The sequence below is a fragment of the Phascolarctos cinereus genome, unplaced genomic scaffold (genome assembly GCF_003287225.1).
Source record: "Phascolarctos cinereus isolate Bilbo 61053 unplaced genomic scaffold, phaCin_HiC Scaffold_9;HRSCAF=440, whole genome shotgun sequence".
NCBI lineage: Eukaryota > Metazoa > Chordata > Mammalia > Diprotodontia > Phascolarctidae > Phascolarctos > Phascolarctos cinereus.
In genome coordinates, this window is record NW_027556402.1 from 157841632 (window position 1) to 157868502 (window position 26871).

At 35.4% G+C, this 26871-nt stretch overlaps 1 protein-coding gene across 1 annotated transcript in view; it reads left to right on the forward strand.

Annotated features, from left to right (window-relative positions):
- LOC110211898 (WD repeat-containing protein 19-like) overlaps positions 1-26871 on the forward strand; it is a 180673-nt gene that overhangs the window by 143618 nt on the left and 10184 nt on the right. The window contains exons 31-35 of the mRNA XM_020991511.2: positions 5282-5406; positions 9812-9893; positions 14118-14268; positions 19105-19228; positions 24157-24233. Coding sequence (XP_020847170.1) covers positions 5282-5406; positions 9812-9893; positions 14118-14268; positions 19105-19228; positions 24157-24233 — 559 coding nt within the window. The remainder of the gene's footprint in view (positions 1-5281; positions 5407-9811; positions 9894-14117; positions 14269-19104; positions 19229-24156; positions 24234-26871) is intronic.

Genomic DNA, 26871 nt, shown 5'->3' on the forward strand with positions numbered 1-26871 from the left:
GAAAGAGGAAACAAAAAAAACAGAAGAAAAAAATAGAAAATAGTATGCTTTGATCTGCATTCAAACTCCATAGTTCTTTCTTTGGATATGGATAGCATTTTCCATCATGAGACTTTTGGAGATGTCTTTGATCCTTGCATTGCTGAGAAGAGCTAAGTCTATCAAAGTTAATCACTGCACAACGTGGCTGTTGCTGTGTACAACATTCTTCTGGTTCTGTTCACTTCACTTAGCATCAGTCCATACAAGTCTTTCCAGGTTGAAGTCAGCTTGCTCATCATTTCTTATAGCACAATAGTATTCCATCACATTCATATACCACAACTTGTTCAGCCATTCCCCAATTGATGGGCATCCCCTCAATTTCCAATTCTTTGCCACCAGAAAAAGAGCTGCTATAAATATTTTTGTACTTGTGATTCCTTTTCCCATTTGTATGGTCTCTTTGGGATACAGTCCTAAAAGTGCTATTGCTGGGTCAAAGGGTAGCCCTTTGGGCATAGTTCCAAATTGCTCTCCAGAATGGTTGGATCATTTCATAACTCTACCAACAATGCGTTAGTGTTCCAGTTTTCCCACATCTTCTCCAACATTTATCATTTACCTGTTTTGCCATGTTGTCCAATCTGATGGTACCTCAGAGTTGTTTTGATATGCATTTTTCTAATCAATAGTGATTTAGAACATTTTTTCATATGACTATAGATGGTTTTAATTTCTTCATCTGAGAACTACCTGTTCATATCCTTTGACCATTTATCAATTGGGGAATGACTTGTATTCTTATAAATTTGACTTAATTCTCTATATGTTTTAGAAATGAAGCCTTATCAGAGATACTGGTTATAAAGATTCTTTCCCAGTTTTTTGTTTCCCTCCTAATCTTGGTTGCATTGGCTTTGTTTGTGCAAAAACTCTTCAATTTATTGTAATTAGAATTACCATTTCGCATTTCATAATGGGGAAACAATTCTTATTAGTAGGGAAAACAAGAATTATGTGAATGTGGATGCACTGGGAATTCACTGAATAACTTAGATTTTTAAAAGATGCACGCAATGTGTAGCGTTAAGGGCAAATAACAAAGAATAAATGTAGAGCATGACATGGTCCTTTAAAAATGGTGTCAGGACTACTAAAGCTCAGAATGAGCTGAGGCTGGTGAGGGAAGCGAAGGACAACCAAAAAGGGTTTGAGTTTCTTGGAGCAGCTAATATTGGGGGAAGGAGGAGGTTCAAAGAAGGGACAGAACTACTGCTCATGGTGGAGGGAACAATGAGGATAGATAGTAGAGAGAAGGTAAAGCTGCTCAATTCTTATTTTGTTTCTGTCTTTATTGCCCAATAAAGTGATTTTTTTATACTGGAAATGGCTAAAATAGCTAACAGGAAGTTGATATCCAAGTAATAAAATATCCAGTTACTTTTATGAGTTCTGGTCACTTCTTCAGATGAACTATATCCCTAATTAATGAGAAACCTAGCAGATATGCTTGCTTATCATGTTATCCACATATGAAATATCAATCAGTGAATCATTCAACCAATATTTATTAACTGCCTACTATTTGCAAAGCACTGTACTAAATGTTAAGCATGCAAACACAAAGACTGAAACAATCTTTGCTCAAAAGGATCCAGTATTCTGTGTGAGTAGGAGAAAGGATACATGCAAAAGATATTAGAGGTAGAAATCGTAGAGGTTCAAATTGCAAGATTTGCTAACTGATTGGCTATGTGGGGTGAAGGAGACTGAGGATTCAAAGATAATAATACCACAGTTAAAAACCTGGGAGACTTGAAGGATGGTGGTGCCTTCAACAGAAATAGGGGAAGTTTGGAAGGAGAATTTTTTTGGAGAAAGATACCAAATTCTGCTTTGGACATGTTGAATTTAAATTTGGAAAATGAGAAATGTACTATAGTACAGGAGAAGAGCAAATTTATCAGTTTTCCTGATTTTTTAAAAATAAAAACAGTTTGTAATCTATATCAACAGAAGAAGCACAGTGTAGTGGATAGAGAGCTGTCTTTAAAGTCACAAAAACTTGAGTTCTGGTCCCTCTGACATATACTGACTCTGAGACTTTGAGAAAATTGCTTAACCTTTTAGCACCCAAGGCTATTAAGTTTCAGAAGTGGTGTTGATCTGCATTGGCAGAGAAAATTCCTTACCAGGTGCTCCCTACACAAATTAAATCATAGACTCAATAAGTAAAACAAAACAAAATTTAAAAATAAAACCAGTGAGTTTGAATTTGATTCCTTGGAAATTCTAAAATAGATTGTTAATGAGATGGTCAGAGAACACATAGAAAAGGGAGCTATGATTATAACAAGCCAGCATAGCTTCATTGAGAATAGCTGGTCACACCAGACTAACCTTATTTCCTTTTTATGGGCAGAGTTACAAAACTAATAGAGCAGGGAAAGACTAGAGATGTAATTTATCTAGATTTTAGCATGGGGAAATTTGAGTTTTTGATGGCTAAAATACATCACCAAAAATACTCAGTCGTTGTGTGTTTATGTATGTATATTATATGTGTATATATATATATATATATATATATATATATATATATATATATAATCAATAAAAGGATCTGCTTAAGTTGGTGGAAATCTATTCTTCTGACTCAAATTCATTTGTAGCTCAGTCAAAAAGGATCTTGGAAGTCTGCAAGCTGTTGAACCCTAAATTAGATATCTATAATAGAAGGCTTTGATCTCTGGTCAGAAATGAAAAATTTAATCTTAGCCCAGAGGCACTGCCTGACTTTTATTTGCTGAATGTGGTGGCTTTGAGTAAAGAGCTGTCCTTATCAGAGAGGGATTCTAGAGACCATTCTTCTAGCTCTCAAGAGTTCAGACTTTTCTTGCCAGCCTTGGTGTGGCACCATGGGGTGCTAGTATTCTCATTACCATGCCTGCTAACTATTATACTATATCTTACCTTCTTTTCTCAGCTAAGCTCCTTGAAAAAAGTCATTTATACTGTGTTTCAGCTTTCTATCTTTTCCCTGTCTTCTAAACCCTTTATAATATTGCATCTGACATCATCATTCAACTGAAACTGTTCTCTCCAAAGTTATTAATGGTCTCTTAGTTGCCAAACATAATGGCTTTTTCTCAGTCCTTATTATTTTTGATCTGTCTGAAGCTTTTGACAATATTGATCATCCTCTTCTCCTGAACAATCTTTCACCTTTGGGTTTTCACGACATTGCTCTATCTTGATTCTTCTACCTGTTTAACCATTCCTTCTCAGTCTTCTTTGCTGGTTTGTCATCAATGTCATGCCTACTAACTGTGAGTGTCCCTTAAGACTCAGTCCTGAGCCCCATTCTATTTACGCTCTGTCAGTGCTCTGATTAGCTCCCATGTGTTTAGTTATCTCTGTGCAGATGATTCCTAGATCTATATATATATCAATCACTGATCCCCTTAGTATTCTTCATCAGCTGATGTTGTGTAGGTATCTCAAACATGTCTACAATAAAATTAATTCCTGCCCCCCCCATCCCAATTGTCCTTTCTTCCAAATCTCCCTGTTACTGTTGAGGGTACCACCAACCTCCTAGTAACCCAAGTTTGCAACCTCAGTGTCACCTTTGATTCCTCACTTTCATTCACCCCATATATTCAATCACTTGCTAAATCTTGTTTGTTCTACTTTCATAACATCTTGCATATACTTCTTCTTTTCTCTACTCAGTCAGCTGTGAACCTAGTACAGGGGCTCATCATTTCTGGTCTAGATTATTGCAATAATATTCTAATTGCTTTCTCAGATTCTAAAGTGATTTTCCTAAAGTATAGATCTGCCCACGTGACCCCTTTCCATTGAAAAAACCCCCAATGGCTGCCTGTTACCTCTAGAATAAAATATGAAGTCCTCTCTTTGGCATTTAAAGCTCTTCACAACCTGGTTCCTTTCTGTCTTGTCTTCTTATACTCTATACCCCTCCATACTCTGTTTCTATCTTGTATGTGCCTATCTATTTACATATTATCTCCTCCATTAGAATGTATGCAAGAGGTCTTTAGTTGAGTGCCTCAGAGACTTGTGATTGGCCCTAAGCTGTTTAACATTTCTTCATTGAATTGGATGAAGGTTCATGTGGCAGGCCTATCAAATCTGCAGATGCTAGAAGCTGGGAGAGAGAGAGCTAACACACTCGATAAACAGAGTCAGGGTCCAAAAAGATCTTGATAGGTTAGAGCACTAGGCCAAATCTAATAAGATGAAATTTAATAGGAAAAAAGTGAAGTTTTACACTGGGGTTCAAATAAGTTAAATTCTTAAGTATAAAATGGGGAAGGTATGGTTAAATAAGTTAGTCTTTAAAAAAATTTTTTTTTTCAGCAGGCTCAGAGTTTATGGTGAAATGTGGCAGTCCAAAAAGCTAATTTGATATTGGGCTACATTAAGAGAGGTGTAGCTTCCAGTAATAATACTTTTGCTGCCCTCTGCCCTGGTCAGACCACATATGGAGAATTGTATTCAGTTGTGGGCACCACAGTTTAGAGAGCATACTGACAAGCTGGAGAGGATGACCAGGATGGTAAAGAGCTTCAAGTCCATACTATTTGAGTGTTGGCTGAAGGCACTAGAGATGTTTAGCATAGTGAAGAGAAGATGCAGAAAAGAAGGGGATATGATAGATATGTTTAAGTATTTAAAGGGCATTCATTTGGGAAAAAAACCTGATTAGACATTCTACTTGATCCCACAGGGACCAGAAGCAATGGGTGGAAGTAGCAAAGAGAAGAATTTAGGCTTGATTTTAGAAAAAAGTTTCCTAACAATTACAGCTGTCAAAAAGTGGAATGGGCTGTTTTGGGAGATGATGGGATCCTTCCCTTGCTGGAGATACCCAAGCAGAATCTAGGTGACCACTAGATAGGGTATAGTGGGATCCCTTTCTGATCTAGGTTGGACTATGAAACCTCTGAGATCCTTTCCAATTCTAAACTCTGTGATTCACTTTGCTTTAAATTTTTTTTGTGCGTGAAAATTTATATGGGAATTAATTATTAAATCTTAATGAGTGAGACATACTTGTTGTACTAAATATCTAATAATAAAGAGATGAGATTTTATTGGTTACATGTTTTATAAAGGACACCTCATTTTTATTCAAAATTGAAGAAATTTTGTGTTTAGCTGCTGAGATTATACCAATTTTCTTGAATGTTAACTAAGTCCTAGATTTGAACTTTATATTTTGCTATTTTGTGACTTTTAATAATTACATATAGTGCAAACTATTTTCTAGGAAATTATCGAAATGCCCATGATGTTCTCTTCAGTATGTATGCAGAACTGAGAAACCAGAAAATTAAAATCCCATCTGAGATGGCCACAAACCTTATGATTCTGCACAGCTATATTTTAGTGAAGGTAATTTAGTTGGAAATTTGTGACTTCCACATTTTAATAAAACATAAACATTAAATGTCTTAGATATCCATAACTGAATTCTATTTGTATATTTATTCTCAGCCATTAAAAATTTTGTTGAACATGTTGCATAATGTATATACCTTAAACATATTTTATGCTCCCTTTATAGACTTGTCATTTATTATATTTATTATCATATTGAAAACAACAGGGTCCATATATTTTTATATTCTCCACTGCCTCCACAGTGCAAACTAATATATACTCCAGTGAATGTATCCTGGGGTCCTCTCAACATGGCACCCTGAACCTGGGTTATACCTAGGTTTATTGTCCTCCTTGATACTCTATTCTAAACCATAGCTCATAAGCCCCATTTGATGTTTCCCTTTTACCAGAGCAAAGGTATTTAATGAGACAGAATATAGTGTAACTGACAAGGAAAACATCCACTCCAAGCATAGAGGGGCAAACAATCTCAAAGATTCCCATGTCTCTAATGGGAGAAATAGCTCCTGTTACCCTGACAACTCACATTAGCAGGGTTGTATCTTGGATGGAACAACCTTCTGCCTCCAGATCTGTCACTCATTGCTTCCCTGAGGAGCTGGCAGTGACAACTTCTGGGTTGTTTTGCTGCTACTACCATCTGCAGTTTCTCCATTCAGTCGTTGTTGCTGGGCAACTTCTTTTTCATGGAATGTTTTCAGCCTTTTTGTGAGCCAGTTTGGAGCCTCAGGGCTATTTCAGCTCTAAAGTCAGATGATAATAGCATCATAGGGTGAGAGCTCAAAGGAACTTTACAGGGCATCTAGTCCAATAGCTTCATTTTACATGTGAGGAAACTGAGGCTCAGGGAAGTTAAGTGACTTCTTCAAAGTAATATAGTTAATATCAAAAGTGAGATTTCAACCCACAGCCTCTCACTCCAAGGGCAATGTTTTTTTTTTTTCTACACCTGTAACTTGGCAGCAAAGAGTTACTTGGCAAGTTTTTTTTTTTAATTACTTCTCTCTCTGTGGGAATTATCCCACTTTTTTTTTTTATGTTTGTGTTGAGGTGGTATAAATTCCTTTCAGTTTCCATCATGCTTTTGGTTAATATTACAGGTCCATACAGATTATCCTGAAACTTAGCTACACTGAAGGGATGAAGTAGAACTAATGACCTTTGTCCTATATGCCTGAAACTATGGTTCCAATCACTGTCCCTATAAAAATCCATTATTATCATCAATTAATACTTATTTAATATCCACTGAAAACATATACTAAATGGAAATGTAACTTTTTAGAAAGACAAAAAATAAAAAAAAACATGCAGAGTTTTATTATCTGTGACATTGATTACTAAGCAGACTCATATGTGATACACCATCTCCAAAGTAGCTTTCTCTGAGCGTATATAATGAGTAGGTAGTGGATTTTCTCTGGGTAACAATAAAGAGATGAGACTGATAGTTCTCATCTGACTCTGACAGTGTCCTCAAGGGAATTTTAATCACTTAGAACCCTGTTAGTCAATGGTCTCAGAAGTTGCAGTTTAACTAGATGACATCTAAGATCCCTTCCCACGCTAAATCTATGATTCTATGGACAGTTTATTCTTTGTTCAAATAAGTGAGAAGGGAAAGGGGTTCAGTGGAATTTTTTCTTTTCCATGGTTCAGATTCATATATTGTAAAATGTGGAGGCAAAATTAAAAAGAATATGAAACACCTCCATTTAAAAATTGAGAAATTTTCTCTATTATGTCATGTATTTTTTGAAACATGGAAAACTTAATGCATAAAAAAATGGCTCCAGTGTGCTCCAGAGAGAACCCAAATCCTCAAAGTAAGCCCAATAACATATGAACCTCAGAACAATCCTTGTTCTTGATATTTCTTTTTTTACTCTTCAGTAACTTTATTTTTAAGAAATTTTATTAATTTATTTTGATTTATCAACAATCACTTCCATAAGCTTTTGAGTTTAAAATTTTTCTCCTTCTCCCCCTCCCTCCACAAGATGGTGCACAATCTGATATAGGCTATACATATACATTCCTATTAAACATATTTTCACATTAGTGATGTTGTAAGGAAGAATTAGAACCAATAGGAGGAACCACCAGAAAGAGGAAACAAAACACAATAGAAGAGAAAAATAGCAAATAGTATGCTTCGATCTGCATTCAAACTCCATAGGTCTTTCTTTGGATGTGGATAGCATTTTCCATCATGAGACTTTTGGATATGTCTTCGGTCCTTACATTGCTGAGAAGGGCTAAGTCTATCAAAGTTAGTCATTGAACAACGTGGCTATTGCTGTGTACAACATTCTCCTGGTTCTGCTCACTTCATTCAGCATCAGTTCATACAAGTCTTTCCAGGTTTTTCTAAAGTCAGAGTTGTGTTGATTTGCGTTTCTTTGATCAATAGTGATTTAGGGCATTTTTTCATATGACTACAGATGGCTTTAATTTCTTCATCTGAGAACTGCTTTTTCATATCCTTTGACCACTTATCAACTGGGGAATGACTTGTATTCTTATAAATTTGACTTAATTCTCTGTGTATTTTAGAAATTAGGCCTTTATCAGACACACTGGTTGTAAACATTCTTTCTCAGTTTTCTCCTTCCCTCCTAATCTTGGTTGCATTGCCTTTGTTTTTGCAAAATCTTTTCAATTTGATGTAAACAAAATTATCCATTTTGCATTTCATAATGTCCTCTATATCCTGTTTAGTCATAAATTCCTCAGTTCTCCATAAATCTGACAGGTAAACTATTCCTTACTCTTCCAGTTTGCTTATAGTATCAGCCTTTTACATTTAAATCATGAACTCATTTTGACTTTATTTTGGTATGTGGTATAAGATTTTGGTCTATACCTAGTTTCTGCCATACTTTTTTCCAGTTATCCTAGCAGTTTTCGTCAAAGAGTGAGTTCTTATCCCAGAAGCTGGAATCTTTAGGTTTATCAAATAGTAGACTAGTATAGTCATTGACTGCTGTGTCTTGCATACCTAACCTATTCCACTGATCCACTACTCTGTTTCTTAGCCAATACCAAGTGGTTTGATGATTGCTGCTTTATAATATAATTTAAGATCTGGGATGGCTAGGCCACCTTCTCCTGCATTTCTTTTCATTAGTTCCCTTGATATTCTGGACCTTTTGTTATTCCCAATGAGTATTGCTATTATTTTTTCTAGCTCTGTAAAATAACTTTTTGGTAGTTTGATTGGTATGTCACTGAATAAGTAAGTTAGCTTAGGTAGAATTGTCATTTTTATTATAGTAGCTTGGCCTACCCATGAGCAACTGATATTTTTCCAATTATTTAGATCTGACTTTATTTGTGTGAAAAGTGTTTTGTAATTGTATTGATATAGTTCCTGGGCTTGTTTCAGTAGGTAGACTCCTAAGTATTTTATAATGTCTAAAGTAACTTGATATTTCTTTAGCTTAGGAACGGGCTAAGGACAATTCAGTTCCATTCCATACATAGCCTATCACCTGAAGAGCACTCTGTAAGGTGCTAGGAAAGATAAAAAGATAATTAAGACACAGTCCTCACCCTTATTAAACTTACAATTTAGTAGGATAGATACAAAAACTATAAAATATGACATAGAACATAATTTTGCCTAAGGGAAATACAAATTGCTTTCTTAAGAAGTAAGGGTCATTTTATGCTGGACAGGATAGGGAAGGCTTTATAGAGGAGGTAACATTTGATGTAATTCTTGATGGGGGATAGAGTTTCCATAGGTGGAAGTGGGTGTTTGGAGACAGTGGAATGAGTTTCCAAGCACAGGGAAGAACATAAGCAAAAGGCATCCATAGGAGATGTAGCAGATCTTCAGACTAACTTGGACACTGACCTACACTTACAGCCAGCTGTGAACCTCTAATGATGAAGTCAGGTTAAAATGGAATTATCTGTTAGTTGGCTTATGGAGCAGGATTATATTGTTTGATTTTTTCTCCTGACCCTTTAATTGTATTTATGACTCTTCTGTGAACCCTTTAATTTAAGTTTCTTTTATCTTATTCAATTTGGGGAACTGGGAACTCAAATGATACTTTAGAAAGGGCCTGAATAGTTCTTATAATATATTGGTAGAGTTACCCCATAGTTGATTATAAAATCTTTAATATATGAGAGTCTCTGTACAAAATCATGGCTGATTTAATTGTGCTGCAAGTATTTCTGATTATCTACTCCTGAATAATGTTTGCTTGAAACTATATTCCCAAAACTGTTGCCACTCTGTATTCTTATAAATAGAATTTAAAATTTTTTTTCGGTATATATTTGTTTTAAGCACTAATCTGTGACAATAAAAACTTTTAAAATGTATTTCATATATATGGTAACAGTCTAATAGACTAGAATATTTCATTTATTTCAGATTCATGTTAAACGTGGAGATCACTTAAAGGGAGCACGTATGCTTATTCGTGTCTCCAATAACATCAGCAAATTCCCATCACGTAAGTGCTAAATACATTGTCTTCTTTACCAGATGTCATTCTGTGTGTGTGTGTGTTGTGAAAATTATCTAATCATTCCTTTGCTTAACATTTGGTTGCCTTTTACATATAATACATTATTCTGAGCACTAGGTATGGGGTGGGGAAAGGGAAGATACAGAATAAGGCTCCTACCCTCGAGGAGTTTAAAATCTCATAGGGAAGTAAAACATGTGCAATATAAAGTCATATGAATGATATATATAAAGCACCAATTTTCAGAGGAAGAAGAGATCACTCACTACAGGGATGTTCAGGGAAGGTTTTAAGGAACAGGGAACATGTGAATTGACCCTTGAATGTTAAGGAGAATTTCAGTAAGAAGAAATCCTAAGAGAGGCCATTGTAGGCAAAGAGAATAACATGAATAAAATTGGTAAAATTAGAAAATATGGATCTAAGTGTATGACATTTTCTGAGAATAGCAGTAAATCATCGTGGATGGAATGTAAAGTTTGTATGAAAATAATGAGTAATGAAGTTGGAAAAGGTATATGGGGGTCAAGTTATAGAACTCTTTAAGTACCAGGTTAAAGTGATTGGACTTTGTTTGGGAAGTAATGGAAGAATTTTTAGCAGAGATATGAAAAATCAAAAAGTGCTTTAGAAAGACAAATCTGAAAAAAAAGAAAAACTAATCTGTCTTTGGGCATGCATGATTAATTGGAAAGGGGAAAAAAGGATATTGAATTAGTCCAGGAATGGGGTGATAAGAGCCTGAACTAAAGTGGTAATTACAGAAATGGAAGAGATAGATGTGAGAGTGATTATATTTTCCTATCTCCATTCTCTTCCATCTACCCCTTTCCCCCGTTCATCCATCTGTCATGCTGATGCTAGGCTAATCTTTATTATGTGCATATTTGATAGTATTAAATTTTTTTAGCACCCTTACCCATCTCCCCACCTTGCCCACATCAATAGCGTATATAATACTATCCTAAAATTCAAGATCCTTTACAATTTGCCTCCTTTCCAACTTTTTAATCTTTATCCACACTATTCCCTTTCACATAGCTACACTTCAGTCAAATTGTGTGATTCACTGTTCCATGAACAACCATCCCAGGTTTTCATGATTCAGTGATTTTGCTCATGCTATTCTCTAAGCCTTTTCTTACCATCTCCACCTCTTGAAATATTACCTGTCTTTCAATTCTTTTGTTAGATTATCTGATTCTTTACCTTTATTGTTGTTTTCAGTCATTCAGTTGTGTCTGACTCTTTGTGACCCCATTGACCATAATACTCCAGGCTTTTTATCCTCCACTATCTCTCAAAGTCTGTCCAAGTTGATGTTTGTTGTTTCCATGGTGTTATCTATCCATCTCATCCTCTCCATTTCTTTTTCCTTTTGCCTTCAATCTTTCCCAACATCAAGATCTTTCCAAATGAGTCCTGTCTTCTCATTATGTGGCCAAAGTATTTAAGCTTCATCTTCAATATTTGACCTTCTAGTGAGTAGCCTGAATTAATTTCTTTAATTTGATTTCTTTGCTGTCCAAGAGACTCTTATTAAGTCTTCTCCAGCTTTTCTTATAGTCCAACTCTTTCAGCCACACATTGCTATTGGAAAATAATAGCTTTGACTGTATGGATTTTTACTGGCAAGGTGATATCTCTGCTTTTTAATATCCTGTCCAGATTTGCTTTCCTTTCAAGGAGTGTTTTTTAATTTCATGGATGCAGTCGTCATCTGCACTGATCTTTGAGCCCCAAAATATAAAATTTGACACTGCTTCTATTTCTTTTCCCTTATTTGTCAGGAAGTGATGGGACCAGTTGCCAAGATCTTAGTTTTTTTCTGTTAAGCTTCAAGCCAGCTTTTACACTCTCCTCTTTCACCCTTGTCAAGAGTGGTGTCATCTGCATAGCTAGGGTTGTTGATATTTCTCCCAGCATCTTTAATTCTGCTTTTGATTCATCCAGCTTGGCATTTCACATTATGTACTCTGCACTCAAATTAAATAAATAATGTGACAATATACAGCCTTGTTGTACTCCTTTCCCAATATTAAACTGATTGTTGGTTCTATGTACAGTTTTAATTGTTGCTTGTTGGGCCACATTCAGGTTCCTTAGGAGATGAGTAAGATGATCTGGTACTACCATCTCTTTGAGGACTTGCCACATTTTGTTGTGATCCACATAGCCATCAAAAATAGCTTCTCTCTCTTTGGAACTCTTAATTGTTTATATTTTTATGCAAATATGTTTTAGTATGCTATTTGTATATTTATCTTAACTCCCCTAGGAGAGTCTCACATACTAGCTCTGTGACTCTGGGCAAGTCTCTTAATCCTATGGTGCCATAGTTACGTCATTTATAAAATGAGAGCATTGGACTCCATGGCCTTTAAAGTCTCTTCTAGCTTTAATCAATGATCCTAAGACTAAACTCCTTAAGGGTGGGGATTTCATTGTCTTGATTTGTTTATATATCTTTCTCAGAAGCCAGCATAATGATTTATACATTGTAGGCACTTAATAAATGTTTATTGAATTTGAATTTGTTAGAAATTTAACCACAATATTTGGCAGCTGGTTAAATATTGCAATAAAGGAGAGGATGGAGTTAATGATGTCAAATCCAGCTTTATAGTCTTGGTCTAGGAGAATGGTAGTATGATTGACAGATGGTGAATTTAGTTTTAAATCTATTACCTTTAGGGTGCTAGCGGGACATTTGTAAAGTCTTTGAGCAGGGACCATGGAGTACTTAGCACAATGCTTTGCATATAGTAAGCACTAAATACATTTTGTTGAACAAATGAATAAATCAGCAAAATGTTTATTAGACAACTGGAAGTGTGGGTTAGTAGGTTAGTGTATAGAGAAGTAAGAATAGATCAATTAGGATGTATTATTGTGAAATATCCTCAGTGGTCATGCCCTGTAACTGTAGCTATCCCTCAGGGTTCTGTTCTGGACCCTCACCTCTCATCTTGTCTTGTCTTGTCTTTCTTTCTCTTCTCCTCTTCTCTTCTCCCTTTCTACTACTTCCTTTGGTGATCTCTTCAGCTCCCATGGATTTACTTGCCTTCTCTATGTTGATGATTCTCAGATCTACCTTTCCTGCTCTGATCTCTGCTGACCTCCAATCTCCCTTCTTCAGCTGCCTATCAGACATCTCGAACTAGATGGGCAAGATACATCTTAAACTCAATAAGCCCAAAATGAACTCATTATCTTTCCTCCTAAGCCATTCTCCTCTCCTACCTTCCCCTGTACTGTAGCGGGCAAAACCACTCTCTCAGTCTCACAGCCTAGGAGTCACCCTGGATTCCTCACTATTTCTCATCCTGCCCCATACATCTTCCAAATCTGCACACCCTTTCTATCCTCTGACACAGCCACCACTCTAATACAGGACCTCATCACCTCATGCCTAGATTTCTGCAATAACCTACTAGTGGATCAGTTTGCCTCCAAGTCTCTCCCCACTCCAATTCATCCTTCATTCAGTTACTAAAGTAATTTTCTTAAAGCACAGGTGTGACCATGTCACCTCACTAGCCCCCTTAGTAAACTCTAATGGCTCTCTATTGCTTCCAGGGTCAAATAAAAAATTCTCTGTTTAGCATTCAAAGCCCTTCATAACCTAGCCGTTTCCCCCCCTCCCCCCACTACCTTTCCAGTTTCCTTATACCTTGCTCCCTGTGACAAATTCTTGGATTCAGTGACACTGGCCTCCTGGCTGTTCCATGAACAAGACATTCCATCTCTTGGCTCTGGGCATTTTCTATGCCTATCCCCCATGTCTGGAATGCTCTCCCTCCACTCCAGTGTGGAGACCTTCCTTCCTTCCTCGACTAAAATCCCACCTTCTACAGGAAGCCTTCCCGAACATCTCTTAATTCCAATGCCTTTCCTCTGTTAATTAATGTTGTATATAGCTTGCTTTGTATATATTTGTTTGCCTGTTGTCTCCCTCTATTAGTTTGTAAGCTCCTTAAAGGCAGAAACTGTCTTTTGCCTCTTTTTTTATCCCCAGGACATAGTGCCTGGCATATAGTAGGCACTTAATAAATGTTTATGCTAAAGAAGATCTCAAAAAGAGTTTTGAATTGTCATTATAATAAGAACATTGACATGCTTTATAGCTTACTTCATTTAGCTAAGCCTAGTTCTTTTATGTTATGAAATAAGGAAACATAATTTTTCTGTTTTCTACTTGCATTGCAGATATTGTGCCAATTCTGACTTCAACAGTAATTGAATGTCATCGAGCAGGTTTGAAAAATTCAGCTTTCAGTTTTGCAGCCATGTTGATGAGGCCTGAATATCGCAATAAAATAGATATAAAATATAGAAAAAAGATAGAAGCAATGGTCAGGTGAATTTTTTCTGGTTAATCTTCATTATATATGTATTGTAGATAGAGATATATAAATATATGCACTAGAAGAGAGAGGTATAGTATGATAGAAAGAATATTGTAGTGGAGAGTCAAGAAATCTGGGTTTTCAATCTTGGCTCTTGGCTTTTTTTTTTTGGCCATTAATTAGGTGATCTTAACCAAGGCTTTAGTTTTCTCATTTGAAAAATGACAGGATTGGACTCAATGATTTCTAGTACCTCTTCTGGCTCTAAAATTCTAGGATATTTTTGTTGAGTTTAGTGGCTACAGGGTAAATTGCCTCTAGCAGTCACTGTGAGCTAGTTTTTGGGGTAAGGGTTGAATTGTTTTTGACATACTGAATTAGTATTAGAATTGTATATGAGATATCCAGCTCAAAATGTCTAGCAGACAAGTAAATGTATGGAGCCAGAGTTTGGAAGATAGATGAAATCTGGAAGTAAAATTTGGGCATCTTAGAGGTGACAATTATAGTCTTGGGAATGAGTGAGTTAACTGAAGGAAAGTTTGCATGAATAAAAGAAAATAACAGATGTGGGGGAAAGTTTGATGGAACAAAATCAGAAGACAATGACATGAGGAGAGTGTATAAATGCGATCCAAGTGGTTGAGGTCAAAAAGTGATACAAGTCAGAGAGACTGACTTTGAAATTAAAGTACACAGGGCAGCTAGGTGGTGCCCAGTGGATAGAGCACCGGCCCTGATGTCAGAAGGATCTGAGGATCCAGCCTCAGATACTTACTAGCTGTGTGACCTTAGCAAGTCACTTAGCCCCTATTGTCCCCATTACCCCACAAAAAGAAAAAATTAAAATGCACAAGGATAATATAAAAATCAAAGGTCTTCTACAAATTCACCACGAAATGACATGCCTAAATTCCACAGCTAAGAAAATAATAAGGAAAATTTGGAAACAGAGGGAAAAATCGGAATCCACAGGATGTTGAAAGAAATTACAAGTTTAACTTAAACCCCAAGAAAGACAGTGGTAAAATTTCAGTATTTTAATTTCTTTTTTTTCAGTATTTTAATTTCAAACAATAAATATTGGAGGTAGCCAGGAGAAAGCCCTTCATATACCAAGAAAATAAGTTTGGATTTCTTGAGACATTTAGGCTAGTGTAAGGGAACAGGACAATTAATACCAATGTTAAAGAAAATTGTACTAAAAACTGCCTAGTTCTCTCCTTTATACACTCAAACAGTTCCTGGGAAAATAAGCACAAGTAGTTGCTTCAAAGTGTCCCCCCTACCAAGTTTACTCCTGGGAGTGAACTTGATAGATAAAGCTGTTCTTGCTAGCAGGAAACTTGTCTTAGTTGCCAGGTCAGTATGGCCTAACTTAATCAGGTTGCTAAGGGCAGGCTTTTCACCAAACTTGGCTGTTCTAGCTACAATAGACTCTGCTATACCCTCTAATTGTTGGGTTTGTGATGATTCTTCTGACCCTTTGAAGTTTTCAACTGGGACCATTCCATCTTTAGTCCTTATTTACCTAAGATCAGGAAAGAATAAACACAACAGAGACAGAGCTGAAGTAGAACCATTCATTCACAGCTGACTGACACCTGGGTTAAGGGATAGAGGTTTATAGTGGCTCTCATCATGTTCACCACTAGAATAGAGAGAGTTCATCCATTCCAACTTTTTGTATTCAATCAATCAAAAGGGGCAAAAGACAGTTTCTCCCCTCAAGGATCTTGCAAATTAATGGGTGGAGACAATGTACAAACAAAATTAAGTTATATACAGGACAAATAGGAAATAATCAACGAAGGGAAGGCAATCAAATTAAGAGAGAATGCAGAAGGTGTCTAGTAAAAGAAGGAATTTTAGTTGGGACTTAATGAGAGGTGATAAGATCCGGCACTGGCCTGGTAGCAGTGTCAGAAGAGAAAAGGGGTGTATTCTAGTGATGTTGCAAAGGTAAAATCGACAGGTCTTGGCAGCAGCTTGGATACTGAAGAAGCTTGGCCTGACCCCTTGCATTCTGACTTCAGGGGATATGTTGAGATGGAAATGCAGAAGATGGCAAGCACAAGGTGCTTAAGCTATGGCTCCTCTTATCACTGAGGGGGCTGGCAATGAGATGGCAATAGGATGAACTTACTAGTTGTATCATCTTGGTTAAACACCTTGACATCCTGTACTTCAGTTTTCTCATCTGTAAAATGTGATATAATGTAAATCTAAAATAATAGCGCCTACCTCCCAGGGCTTGCTCACCAACACCAGCAACAGGTGCCAATCAACTGCAGTCAACAGAAAGACATATTCAGTTGTAGCTCAGCAGCCAGTTAAAAGGTTTTTTCCTAGCCAATCAGTAAGTGGAACTGAAAGAGAAGATACCTGTACATACTCTGAACTGGGATGGAAAGAGTCACCATTACTCATTTCGGGAAGCAAATTCACTATGCCTCCACAGAGATACTACAGCAGGCAGAACATAATTGTGCGTGTATTAGACACTGATCCCTGATTGACCAGTCGTTACTTCTCTCATTCCCTTTACAGTATAAAGTAATAGCTTAGAAAATTAAAACAACAAAATCATTAGCATTTATATACAGCTATAACAAAAAACCGTGAAGAAATAATAGGGAAAATTATATTCAAAATAACCGTAAAATATATACATATCTGGGAGTTAATGTACCAAAAACACACAGTGAATTTATATTCTTTTAGAAAGACAAGCAATGAGAGAGATTTATTCATGGTTGGATCAGCTAGCTAACATAATAAAAATGATGATACTACTTAAATTAATTTGTAGATTTGGTGTGTGTTAATCTACCAAGAATTATTATATAGGACATTATAATATCAAAATTATTTTGGAGGAATAAAAGGTCAAGAATTTAAAGGAAATAATTTTTAAAAGTCCTACTGCTAAAATATCTTGCCTATGTGACCCTGAGCAAGTTACTTAATCTCTCACTGACCCAAGCAACTCTCTAAGACTATAAATTGCAGAATAATTATTAATTTGCATTGGTAGAGGATGCATTGTCACTGAAAGGTGATGATGAAACCATATGCCCAGACCAAAAAATACAAAGTAAAAAATTAGTAGCAATGAAGCATTTCTGATTTTATCAACTGTAAACAATATAATGTAGCAACCACCAAAAATATTTGGTATTAGTTAAAAAATTGTAAAGCAGATTAGTAAAACTGAAGCAAATGAACACAATAGCCTAGTATTTGATAAATCTAAGAACAAAAATAACTTGGTAAAGTTCTCCCTGTTCAACAAAAACTTTTAATTAACTTGGAAAACAATTTGACACAAGATAGATTTAGACTAGCACAAAATAATTTCCAAATGGATAAATGACCTAAATATCAAAGGTCACATCATACAAATATTATAGTAAATATAAGGAGTTATCTTACAGAAATATGGCTAAGGGAAAAATTCGTAACCAAAAAAGGAATAGGGGAAATAAAAAAGACAAAATAGACAACTTGAATTAAATAAAATCAAAATACTTTTTCACAAATGACATCAATACCTCTAAGCATATTATGGTGGAAAGAAAGCAGGATTTTGAGCCAGCACACTTGGGTTCAAATCTCAGGTCTGGTTCTTAGTACCTGTGTATGACCTTGGGCAGATTACTTAAATCTCTCTCAGGTCTGCTTCCTTATCCACAGAATAAGGGATAAGATGACTTTTTAGGCCTGTTTGATTTCTAATGTTATTATCTGTGATCCTATAATCCTAGGACAAGAGATATTGAGTTGGAAACACATTTACATCAAACTTCTCTGATAAAAGCCTAAATATCCAAGATATATAGAGAGTTGATACAAATATATAAAATCACAAACTATTCCCCAATAGATAAATGGTCAGAGAATATGAACAAATTCTGAAAGAGGAAATGCAAATTATCAACAGTCATGTGAAAAATGCTCCAATTTTAATAAAAAAGAAAAATATAAATTCAAACAACTCTGAGGTAAGATGTGAGATTATAACCCTCAAACCATTAAAAATTGTAAAATTGATTAGTAAGCTGAAACAAATGAACATTGAATTGGCAAAGATGATGGAGGATAGAACTAGTCATTGTTGTATGGGACTGTGGGAAGTCAGGCACAGAAATATACTCTTGGAAGAGATATAAACTGATTATTTGTTCTGAAAAATAATTTGGAATTATGTAAGAAAAGGTACTAAACTTCATATTCTTTAATCTAAGGGATTTTACTACTAGGAATATACCCCAAAGAGTTATGTCAGAAGGTCATGGGGACCTAGGGATTATGCAGTGCTAGGAAAAAGCATTAAGAGAGCTAATCATGTTATCTCTGCTGGGTAGGGAGACAACTGACACTAGAAGAAAGTTTGATAGACTTATATGAGTTTGGAAAGGTCTAGAAGAACAGAGATCTTTTTAAAAATAAAGACCAAGTTCTGTATGGCTGAGTGGACTGAAACAGGTAGAAGGAAGTTTCAATGATAAAGGAGAATTTCATGTTTTACTTCTATTAATGTAAATAATTTAAAATTCCTATAATATTTTTCTATACAGTTATTTAAAAACTTTCACAATGACCCTTTGGATGAGTTATAATATACAATGGGAAAGCACAACAGATAGGTTGTAACTTGTACAACCTAGATTGCACAACAGAAAATCAGAACTGGAAGTAATATCTAAACTCACATGTAATTTCTACAGTTTTCTTTAAAGAAGTGCTAGTATTCTTTAAAAGATATAGTCATTACTTATACCAAATTTTAGGAGAGATGAGGTATATTATTAATTTTAAAACTATCCTTTAATTTTTTTTAATAGGAGACCAGATACATCAGAGACAGAAGAGACAACAACACCATGCCCATTTTGTGAATTCCTTCTCCCTGAGTGTGAACTACTGTGTCCAGGATGTAAAAATAATCTCCCATACTGCATTGTAACTGTAAGTTTCTTAGAAACGTATTTTATACAGGCAAATGTCTGATAATTTAGAAATCTTTTTTTCTATTAGGTTCTTTCCTTTTTTGTCTTTTTTAGTATTTTATAGAACTATCACTTTTCATAAGAGGAGTCAAAACATAAGCTATCAACACTATTCTAGACTGAAGTAGTTACATTTAAGTCATTTAAAAAACCCCTAGATCAATGTTATATATTTTAAAAAGAAATGGGCATAGATTTTTGAAACTCAGATAATTCTATCCAAAATCAGATCAGAATAATCCTTAATTAATATAAATAACTCATATAGTATATTAAGGTATATAAAGTACCAAATTTACAACCACTCTGTGGCTTAGAAAGTAGAAGTGTTAATATTCCCATTTTTCAAATGAGGAAATTGAAACTTAAGTTCATGTCCATGATCAGGAAACTAGTGAGTGTCAGAGGTGAGATTTCATACAGGCCTCCACTGAGTCCAAATCCAGCACTCTCTCCGTTACAATATACTGTTTGTCAAACTGAGAAACATTTAGCAGTTCCTGAAAAGTTGAGAGGATTTAGCTGAAGTATGGATTATACTCAACAATGTAACCAGTATTTACCAAACAGCTGCTATGTGCTGGGTGCCATGTTTAGAAAGTAAAGATGAAAAACGTTGCAATGGATTTTTGGCAGGAACCTTATTTCCTTGGTAAAAAAAAAAAGCAAAATAAATGATTCAAAACTTCTCTCAAGGAGCGTCCAGACATTGAGCCTCTAAAAAGGGTGGCTTTTTGCAACACCAGTTCACCATGGGGAAGTTGGTCCTAAGAGCCACCAACAAGAATAAAGGAGCCCTGAGAACTTCAATCCAGCAACTATGAAGGGCAAGAAAAATTTTGCAGGGAATTGCAAGTACATAATGAAGTCCATAATGTTTGTCTTTCTATCGTGGTCACGTATCTGATATTTTACTTAAACTGATATCTTACTTAGCTTAAATTCAGGGGAGCCTCTCCTAGAAAAAGATAAAAGTACTTGAGTACACCTTTTCTCTTCAGGTCATCAAGAAGAATTATGTGCCTTGACAAATTAGAACTGATGTTTCAAAATAAAAACAAAGAAGAAGGAGGAGGCAGACAGTAATCCTGACCTGTGTCAAGAGGTTTGGGTGAAAAAACATGAGATATAGAAGAAAGGAAAGAAGAAGAACTATGGAACATGGAACTAAATAACTGATATAAAGCTCTTTCCAGAGAGGGGAAAATGAGACCCCTCCCAGGAAGAAACTGATGCTTGTCTTCTAAGAAATTGTGATGTGGCATCATGTAACCTGGAGTCAGGAAAACTTGAGTTCAGATTAGGCCACACTACTAGCTGTGTGACCCTGGGCAAGTCACTTAACCTCTGTTTGCCTCAGTTTCCTCAATTGTTAAATGGCGATAATAATAGCATTGTTGTGAGGATCAAATGAGATAATACTTGTAAAAAGCCCTTAGCGCAGTTCCTGGCACATAATAGGCATCCTAGAAAATGCTTATTCTCTTCCCCTTTTCTCCTCTTCCTCTTCCAAAGTCCTAAAAACCTAAAAATGTGGATCTCAAGGAAGAACCAGAAGAAAGATCACATAGAGATTAAATACAGCCCAAAAGGTCTAGTGAAAATATATCTGCATGAAATCTTATCAATCTAATCAAAAGGGCTTTAAGCAGAAAAGGGAGTAGGTGGCAGAATGCTATCTAGATGTACGTAAAAATCTAGATGTCATAGCAAGTAGTGGTAACATAAGGAGAATAGCAGTAATGTTGTCCAGTAATTCACAGGAGACAAAATCCAAGAACAGAGCTAGCAATAAAATTTATAGCCTCAGCTATCTATCTACAGATGCACAAAGTAATAGTAACAAGCAAGATGAACTAGAGGTTTTCTAGGAGACAATTTTGACGTCATATGACTCACATTTTCTGGGGTAAAAAACATGGCTGGCACACGGCTCCATTCCAGCCTCCAACTCTTAGAATAACCTTGCTTCATTTTAGACCCATCTCACACTTCCTTCTTTCTTCCTCTTCCTTCCTCTGGATGAGAGAATGGGGCTGATGACTTTGCACAGTTCTGCCTCACTTAAGTCCAATTCACTTGCAAGTGAAGACAACACCCTCCTGATGTCATTGTCCTCTTCACAATGAAGGACAAACAACAACAACACTTCCTCTGCAAAACCTTTCTTGATTCCCTCAGCTATTAGGGTCATTCTCCCTAAGGTTATCCTCTAGCTACTCTGTATTTTTCAAGTAGGTTCTCATTTATATATTTTCGCTCCCATTAAAATGTAAGTACTTTGAGGGTAGGGAATATTTTTGCTTTTTGTTTGTATCTCCAGAATTTAGCATAGAGCTTAATAAATGTTTGTTAATTGATTGGAAGAGTATACATTACGCAAAAGAGAAAGAAAAGATAAAAGAGAGTAGAATAGAGTACAGTTGTGGCTAGCCAATATGTCTAGTCTGGCAATATGTTATCCTTGAAAATTATTATATAAATCAAAAGAAAACATTTGAACTTTAACCCAGATATCTATTGATCACATCTTTCAAATGCTTGAGAAAAATGAAAATGACAAAAGTTTTTTATCTCATTGTGATTTAATTTGAAAATGGCAACATTGAGATGAAGCTATTAGTAGTAATAATAATATTAGTAGCAATAATAATAGCTAGCATTGATATAGCACTTTAGTAGTTACAAAACATTTTACTCATATTAATTCATTTGATCTTCACCGCAATCTTGTGAGTTAGGGACTCTTATTGTCCCTATTTTGCAGATAAGAAAGGTACTTGCCCAGAGTTACACAGCTTATAAGTTTCTGAAGTAGTATTCTGAGGAAGGCTTTCTCACTTCAAGTCTAACACTGCACTACCTACCTAGTGGCCCATATAAAGACAGAATTGAAACCATGCTCCACCTAAGCCTAATCATTGACCCTGATGTAAGTTGGGAGGAGAGCCTGAAGAAGATAGAAGAACTAAAACAAGAAAGTGAAAAGGTTCACATGGATGTAGATAGAAATAAAGAAAAAAAATTTCATATGAAAAAGATGAATTATCAATCATTCTTATCATTTGAAACCCACATATCCAAGGTAGAAAGAAAATATGAATCAAATTATTCTGTTTGAGAGGGGTTGGGATTTTTGTTTTTTCCCTTCTCAAAATAGGATATCAGAATCATGGGTGATAAAAAGAATCATGTTTCATTTTAGGTGAATTTTTAAACATTCCTTATGAATATAAATTTGTACTGTTTATTCAGTGAAAATATTGTCATGTGTGCAAAAGTTTTTAAAAAAACCAACACAATTCCTATCCTACTCCAAAAGCTTACCATGCCACAGACTGGCCTTTCAGTAGTTAATACTGTCACTTCTCGGTTAGTTACTTGCAGCCCTATTATCTTCCAGGCCCCCAAAGATATGCAGTAGCTACTTAGTTGGCAGCTGCACCTATAATAAATCGACTACAACTACCATTACCATTAAATTTCATTATAATTAAAATTAATCAAGTTCTCCCCCCGCCTCCACACCATGGTGGTACACTTAATTTGGAAAAACATTTAGTGCTTCTGTATTTTAGTACAATAAAATAGATTTAAAATCTCTTTAAAGCTTATTGTAGTGATATCTAATCAATGTTACCATTTGTTTATTGCATTTTGGATAGTGGGAACAATATTAAACTCATAAACAATATGATGCTTTTCTTTACAAAGCTCTTACACACTTTGAATATACAAGTTTTCACTTTTGGATAGTTCTACTTGTTAATAAGTTACATTGAGTCAAAGTCTACCTCTATATATTTTCCAACCATTGCTTCTAGTTTATATGAATGGAATCAAACAGAACAGCTCTAATCTTACATACAAAAACTTCAATAGTATAAATTTATTTCACTTTATACAATAAATATATTCCTATTTATTATTATCATTCCTAACTAAAAGTTGTGTGTAAAATAAGTTCAGATGTATTTTTTTTCTTCACTTTTACAGAGGAATATTTACTTAGCAGGTATATAGTGAGAAAGGAAGTACAAACATTTACACCACAGTGCCTTAGAGGTACATTCTCTTCTATACCACCTTAGTCTATGAGAAGAGTGGGATCAAATCTAACAGTTTCTACATAATATTGGTACCACAAAATTCACTTCCAATGCGGTACACTGGCTGGATAAGTTCATATCTCAGTTACCTTTGGAGAATTTTTAGGGAAGCAGATTTTAAACTTAGTGTAAAGACACCCTTAAAATTAGATGATCAGTAGTGGAATGACTTTTCATATGAACAGTGAACTCCTCATCATCATTGGAGATTTTCAACCAGAGGTCATTGCAGAAGGGTAGCAAGTTAGACCATCACTGGGGAAGAAGTTAGACCTCTAAGATTAATTTCATCTCTAATTTCAATTCTATAATATAGTCACACTCTTTAAATGAATTATCTGGGTAATCTTTTTATAAAAAAAGAAATCAGTTTTTCATTAGTTTTATCTATCTTCATAAATCTATATTTTATCAATTAGATATTATTTGTCAAATAGTTCAGCAAATACAACAGATAATTTATTTAGTATAGAAAACATGCTGATCTATTTTATTTTTAAGCATTTTAATCCCTGAGATGTTGTATTACTTATTAGCTGTTAGACAAGTCTAATGTTTAATTTTAAAATGGGGAATTACACCATTACAGTATTTTACAAATGCAATTTTTTTTTTAAATTTAGAGATGTGAAATAATGAAACTTGAAGAAACTTAATATTGTCTGACCATAGGTCGTGGCAGGGGATTTTGTGAATTGGAAGACTATATAAAATGTGGTATGAAATAAATTATTCAATCATTATTCAAATAATTTTTCTATAAAACTTTTATTTAAAGGGTAGACATATGATAAAGGATGATTGGACTGTGTGCCCTTACTGTGACTTTCCTGCTTTATATTCAGAGATGAGAATGTAAGTTTGAATTGTTTTACTTCTAACACTTTAAAACTTCCCAAATATTACACTTTCTCATTTCAGGCTATAGAAAGCTCTATGCCCTCTTTCTATTTCTCTTATCTAACTGCTTTTGTGCAGTTTTCCAGGATGATTCATGATTTGACATCTTAATTAGTCTTATACCTTGTAATTTCTACTTATTGCTATACTTTTTTAGCTTTTTTATCCCAAAAATTTTTTTCTTACACAAAATTAAAATATTTGTTGGCTCTTTTTAAGGTGTTATCAGTAATATCCTAATAGCAGGCATAGGAAAGAAATTTCTCCCTTGCTTTTTCTTAAGGGACTTTTTATTTTAAAATTTTTATAGCACATTAAAAAATATGAAAAGTGCTTTGAAAACCTACCTTTAATGTACTAACACAAGGTCTTATACTTAAGTATGGATATATTGGAGAAGATTTATGATTACTCAATCAGCCAATAAAGAAGAATTGTACTATTGTATATTGCTGTATGGAGGCAGCTCGGTGGCTCAGTGAATAGAGCTCTGGGCCTTCAGTCAGGAAGACCTGAGTTCAAATGTGTCCTTAGACACTTACTAGCTGTGTGACCCATGCAAGTCACTTAACCTCTATTTGTCTTAATCTACTAGAGAGGGAAATGGCAAAGCATTCTAGTATCCTTGCCAAGAATACCCCATGGACAGTGTGGTCCACGGGGTCATGAAGAGTTGGATACAACTGAATAGCAACAACAAATGTTACTGTGGATAAGATGCTATGCTAGGCGTGGTGTAGGATACAAAGGGCACAGCTCTTGCGCTTAAAGGGCAGACCTGTTTTTTTCCTTTTGATATAGCAACATTGAAGGAAAAGATATGTTTAGCAGCAAAGAGAAAATCCTTTTTGATACAGATTGAGTTACTATAGCAACAGGTATATGTCCTTTTCTGCTGAGTGCATCAGCCTCAAGGGAATGGGTTGCTAAGGCAACTAATGTATATTTTCTCCACTTAACTGCAAGAAACATAAAAGCCAGGTGATTGGTGAGGAAATGATTTCGGTAATGTTTCTCACTGGAATTTTTAAGAGGATGGATTACCATAGAAACTAGAAATTAATAAAATGGAGGGTTTGGGGGCAATTAATGATAACATTAGAGTCGACCAAATGTTTATAAAAACACTAAGTATTATTTTACATGTATATGGGACATGTTGCTATAGTAGGAACTATGGAAATTTAGTGAGCATGGAAAAAAAATCCCTGCTGTTTACTTAAAAATCTAATGGGCAAACATGATAAAGAGATAGTGCTTTCTAGAACGTAGATTTAAAAGCAAACATATTTTAATGAAACTGATCTCAGTGATATGGAGACTCCCTTCAATAATGCAGATTGCTGCCTATCTATACCTTCTCATACTATGTGGTTCTTGAACTTGGTGGAGGTGGGGGAGGTGATCTACACACTATTCTTGGAGCCTTCCTTTAGAGCTCTGTATCTTGTATAGATTCCAGCTTGTCACAAGGGTGCTGCATGTGCATCTTTTGTCCCTTGCTTTTGACAGATGACTGGCTCAGCTACTTTTCCAGGTGTCTAACTCTATATTACTTTTGCATGGATGGCATATATTAATAATAAACTGTAGCTGACTTAGGCCTACTGTGGTCCTCTGCATTGCTCTTTGGGTAGTCAACAACTTTCATCCTTCAGAGACTATTTATATGTGTATATATATATAAAATATATACACACACATACACACACATTTATTAATTATTATCGTTAAAAATATTGTACAATTTCCTAGAGGTATACATTCCTCTTCCAATGTGGTCCAGTTTCCTCACTGAAGTTTCTGTCCAAGATATGTGTATTAGTGGGCAGGATCTATGGTTTGTCCATCGAATTGCGTATTATAATCTGGACAATGAATCATCTTCATTCATGTGGTTTTTTCTTTGAGGACAGTTAGTGTGAACCCTTGTCAGTGATTATGGGTCTCATTTAGGTGATTCTGTATTCTTGCAGAGATTGATGTAATCAGCATAATATCACCCACAAACAGGAAGTATGTGAAGAACATCACTAGATATAGGGAGTTCTTCAGCTTGGACTCCAAGTTGTACATTTCCCATGACAGTGGCAAAGATCTTTGTGAAGTATGCATGTCTCCATTGTATGCCTTGCTTGGTGTTAATAATCAAAGGGTAATTAAACTGGTTTCTGTTTGTTAAAAATATGATCTTTTTTTGTGATGTTGTCTGATGCCCATTAAGTACACTCCAGGCTCTCTTCTCAAAAGAAAATATTAATGAAATATAGATAGGACTCTTGGTCTCTCATTCCTTACTTACTGAATATTGAAGTAGTTGAAGTCTGTATTGATTTAACTTGGAGAGTCATAAGAGGTTCTTCCTCCTTATCCTCTGCCACAGCTATTGATGCATAAGCTGCAGTTATCTTCATGACAGCCTTTTTGCCAATCTTATTGTGAGCCCTACAGTAAGAGAGAACCACTATCCCATGAAATACTCTATCTTGTTGCTTTGATACACATTTAAACCAACTCTACCAACCCCTTTATTGTCCTTTCCAAGGAGAAAGCTATAAACCATCCTTTCATTGAGGGGAACCTTCCTTTTATC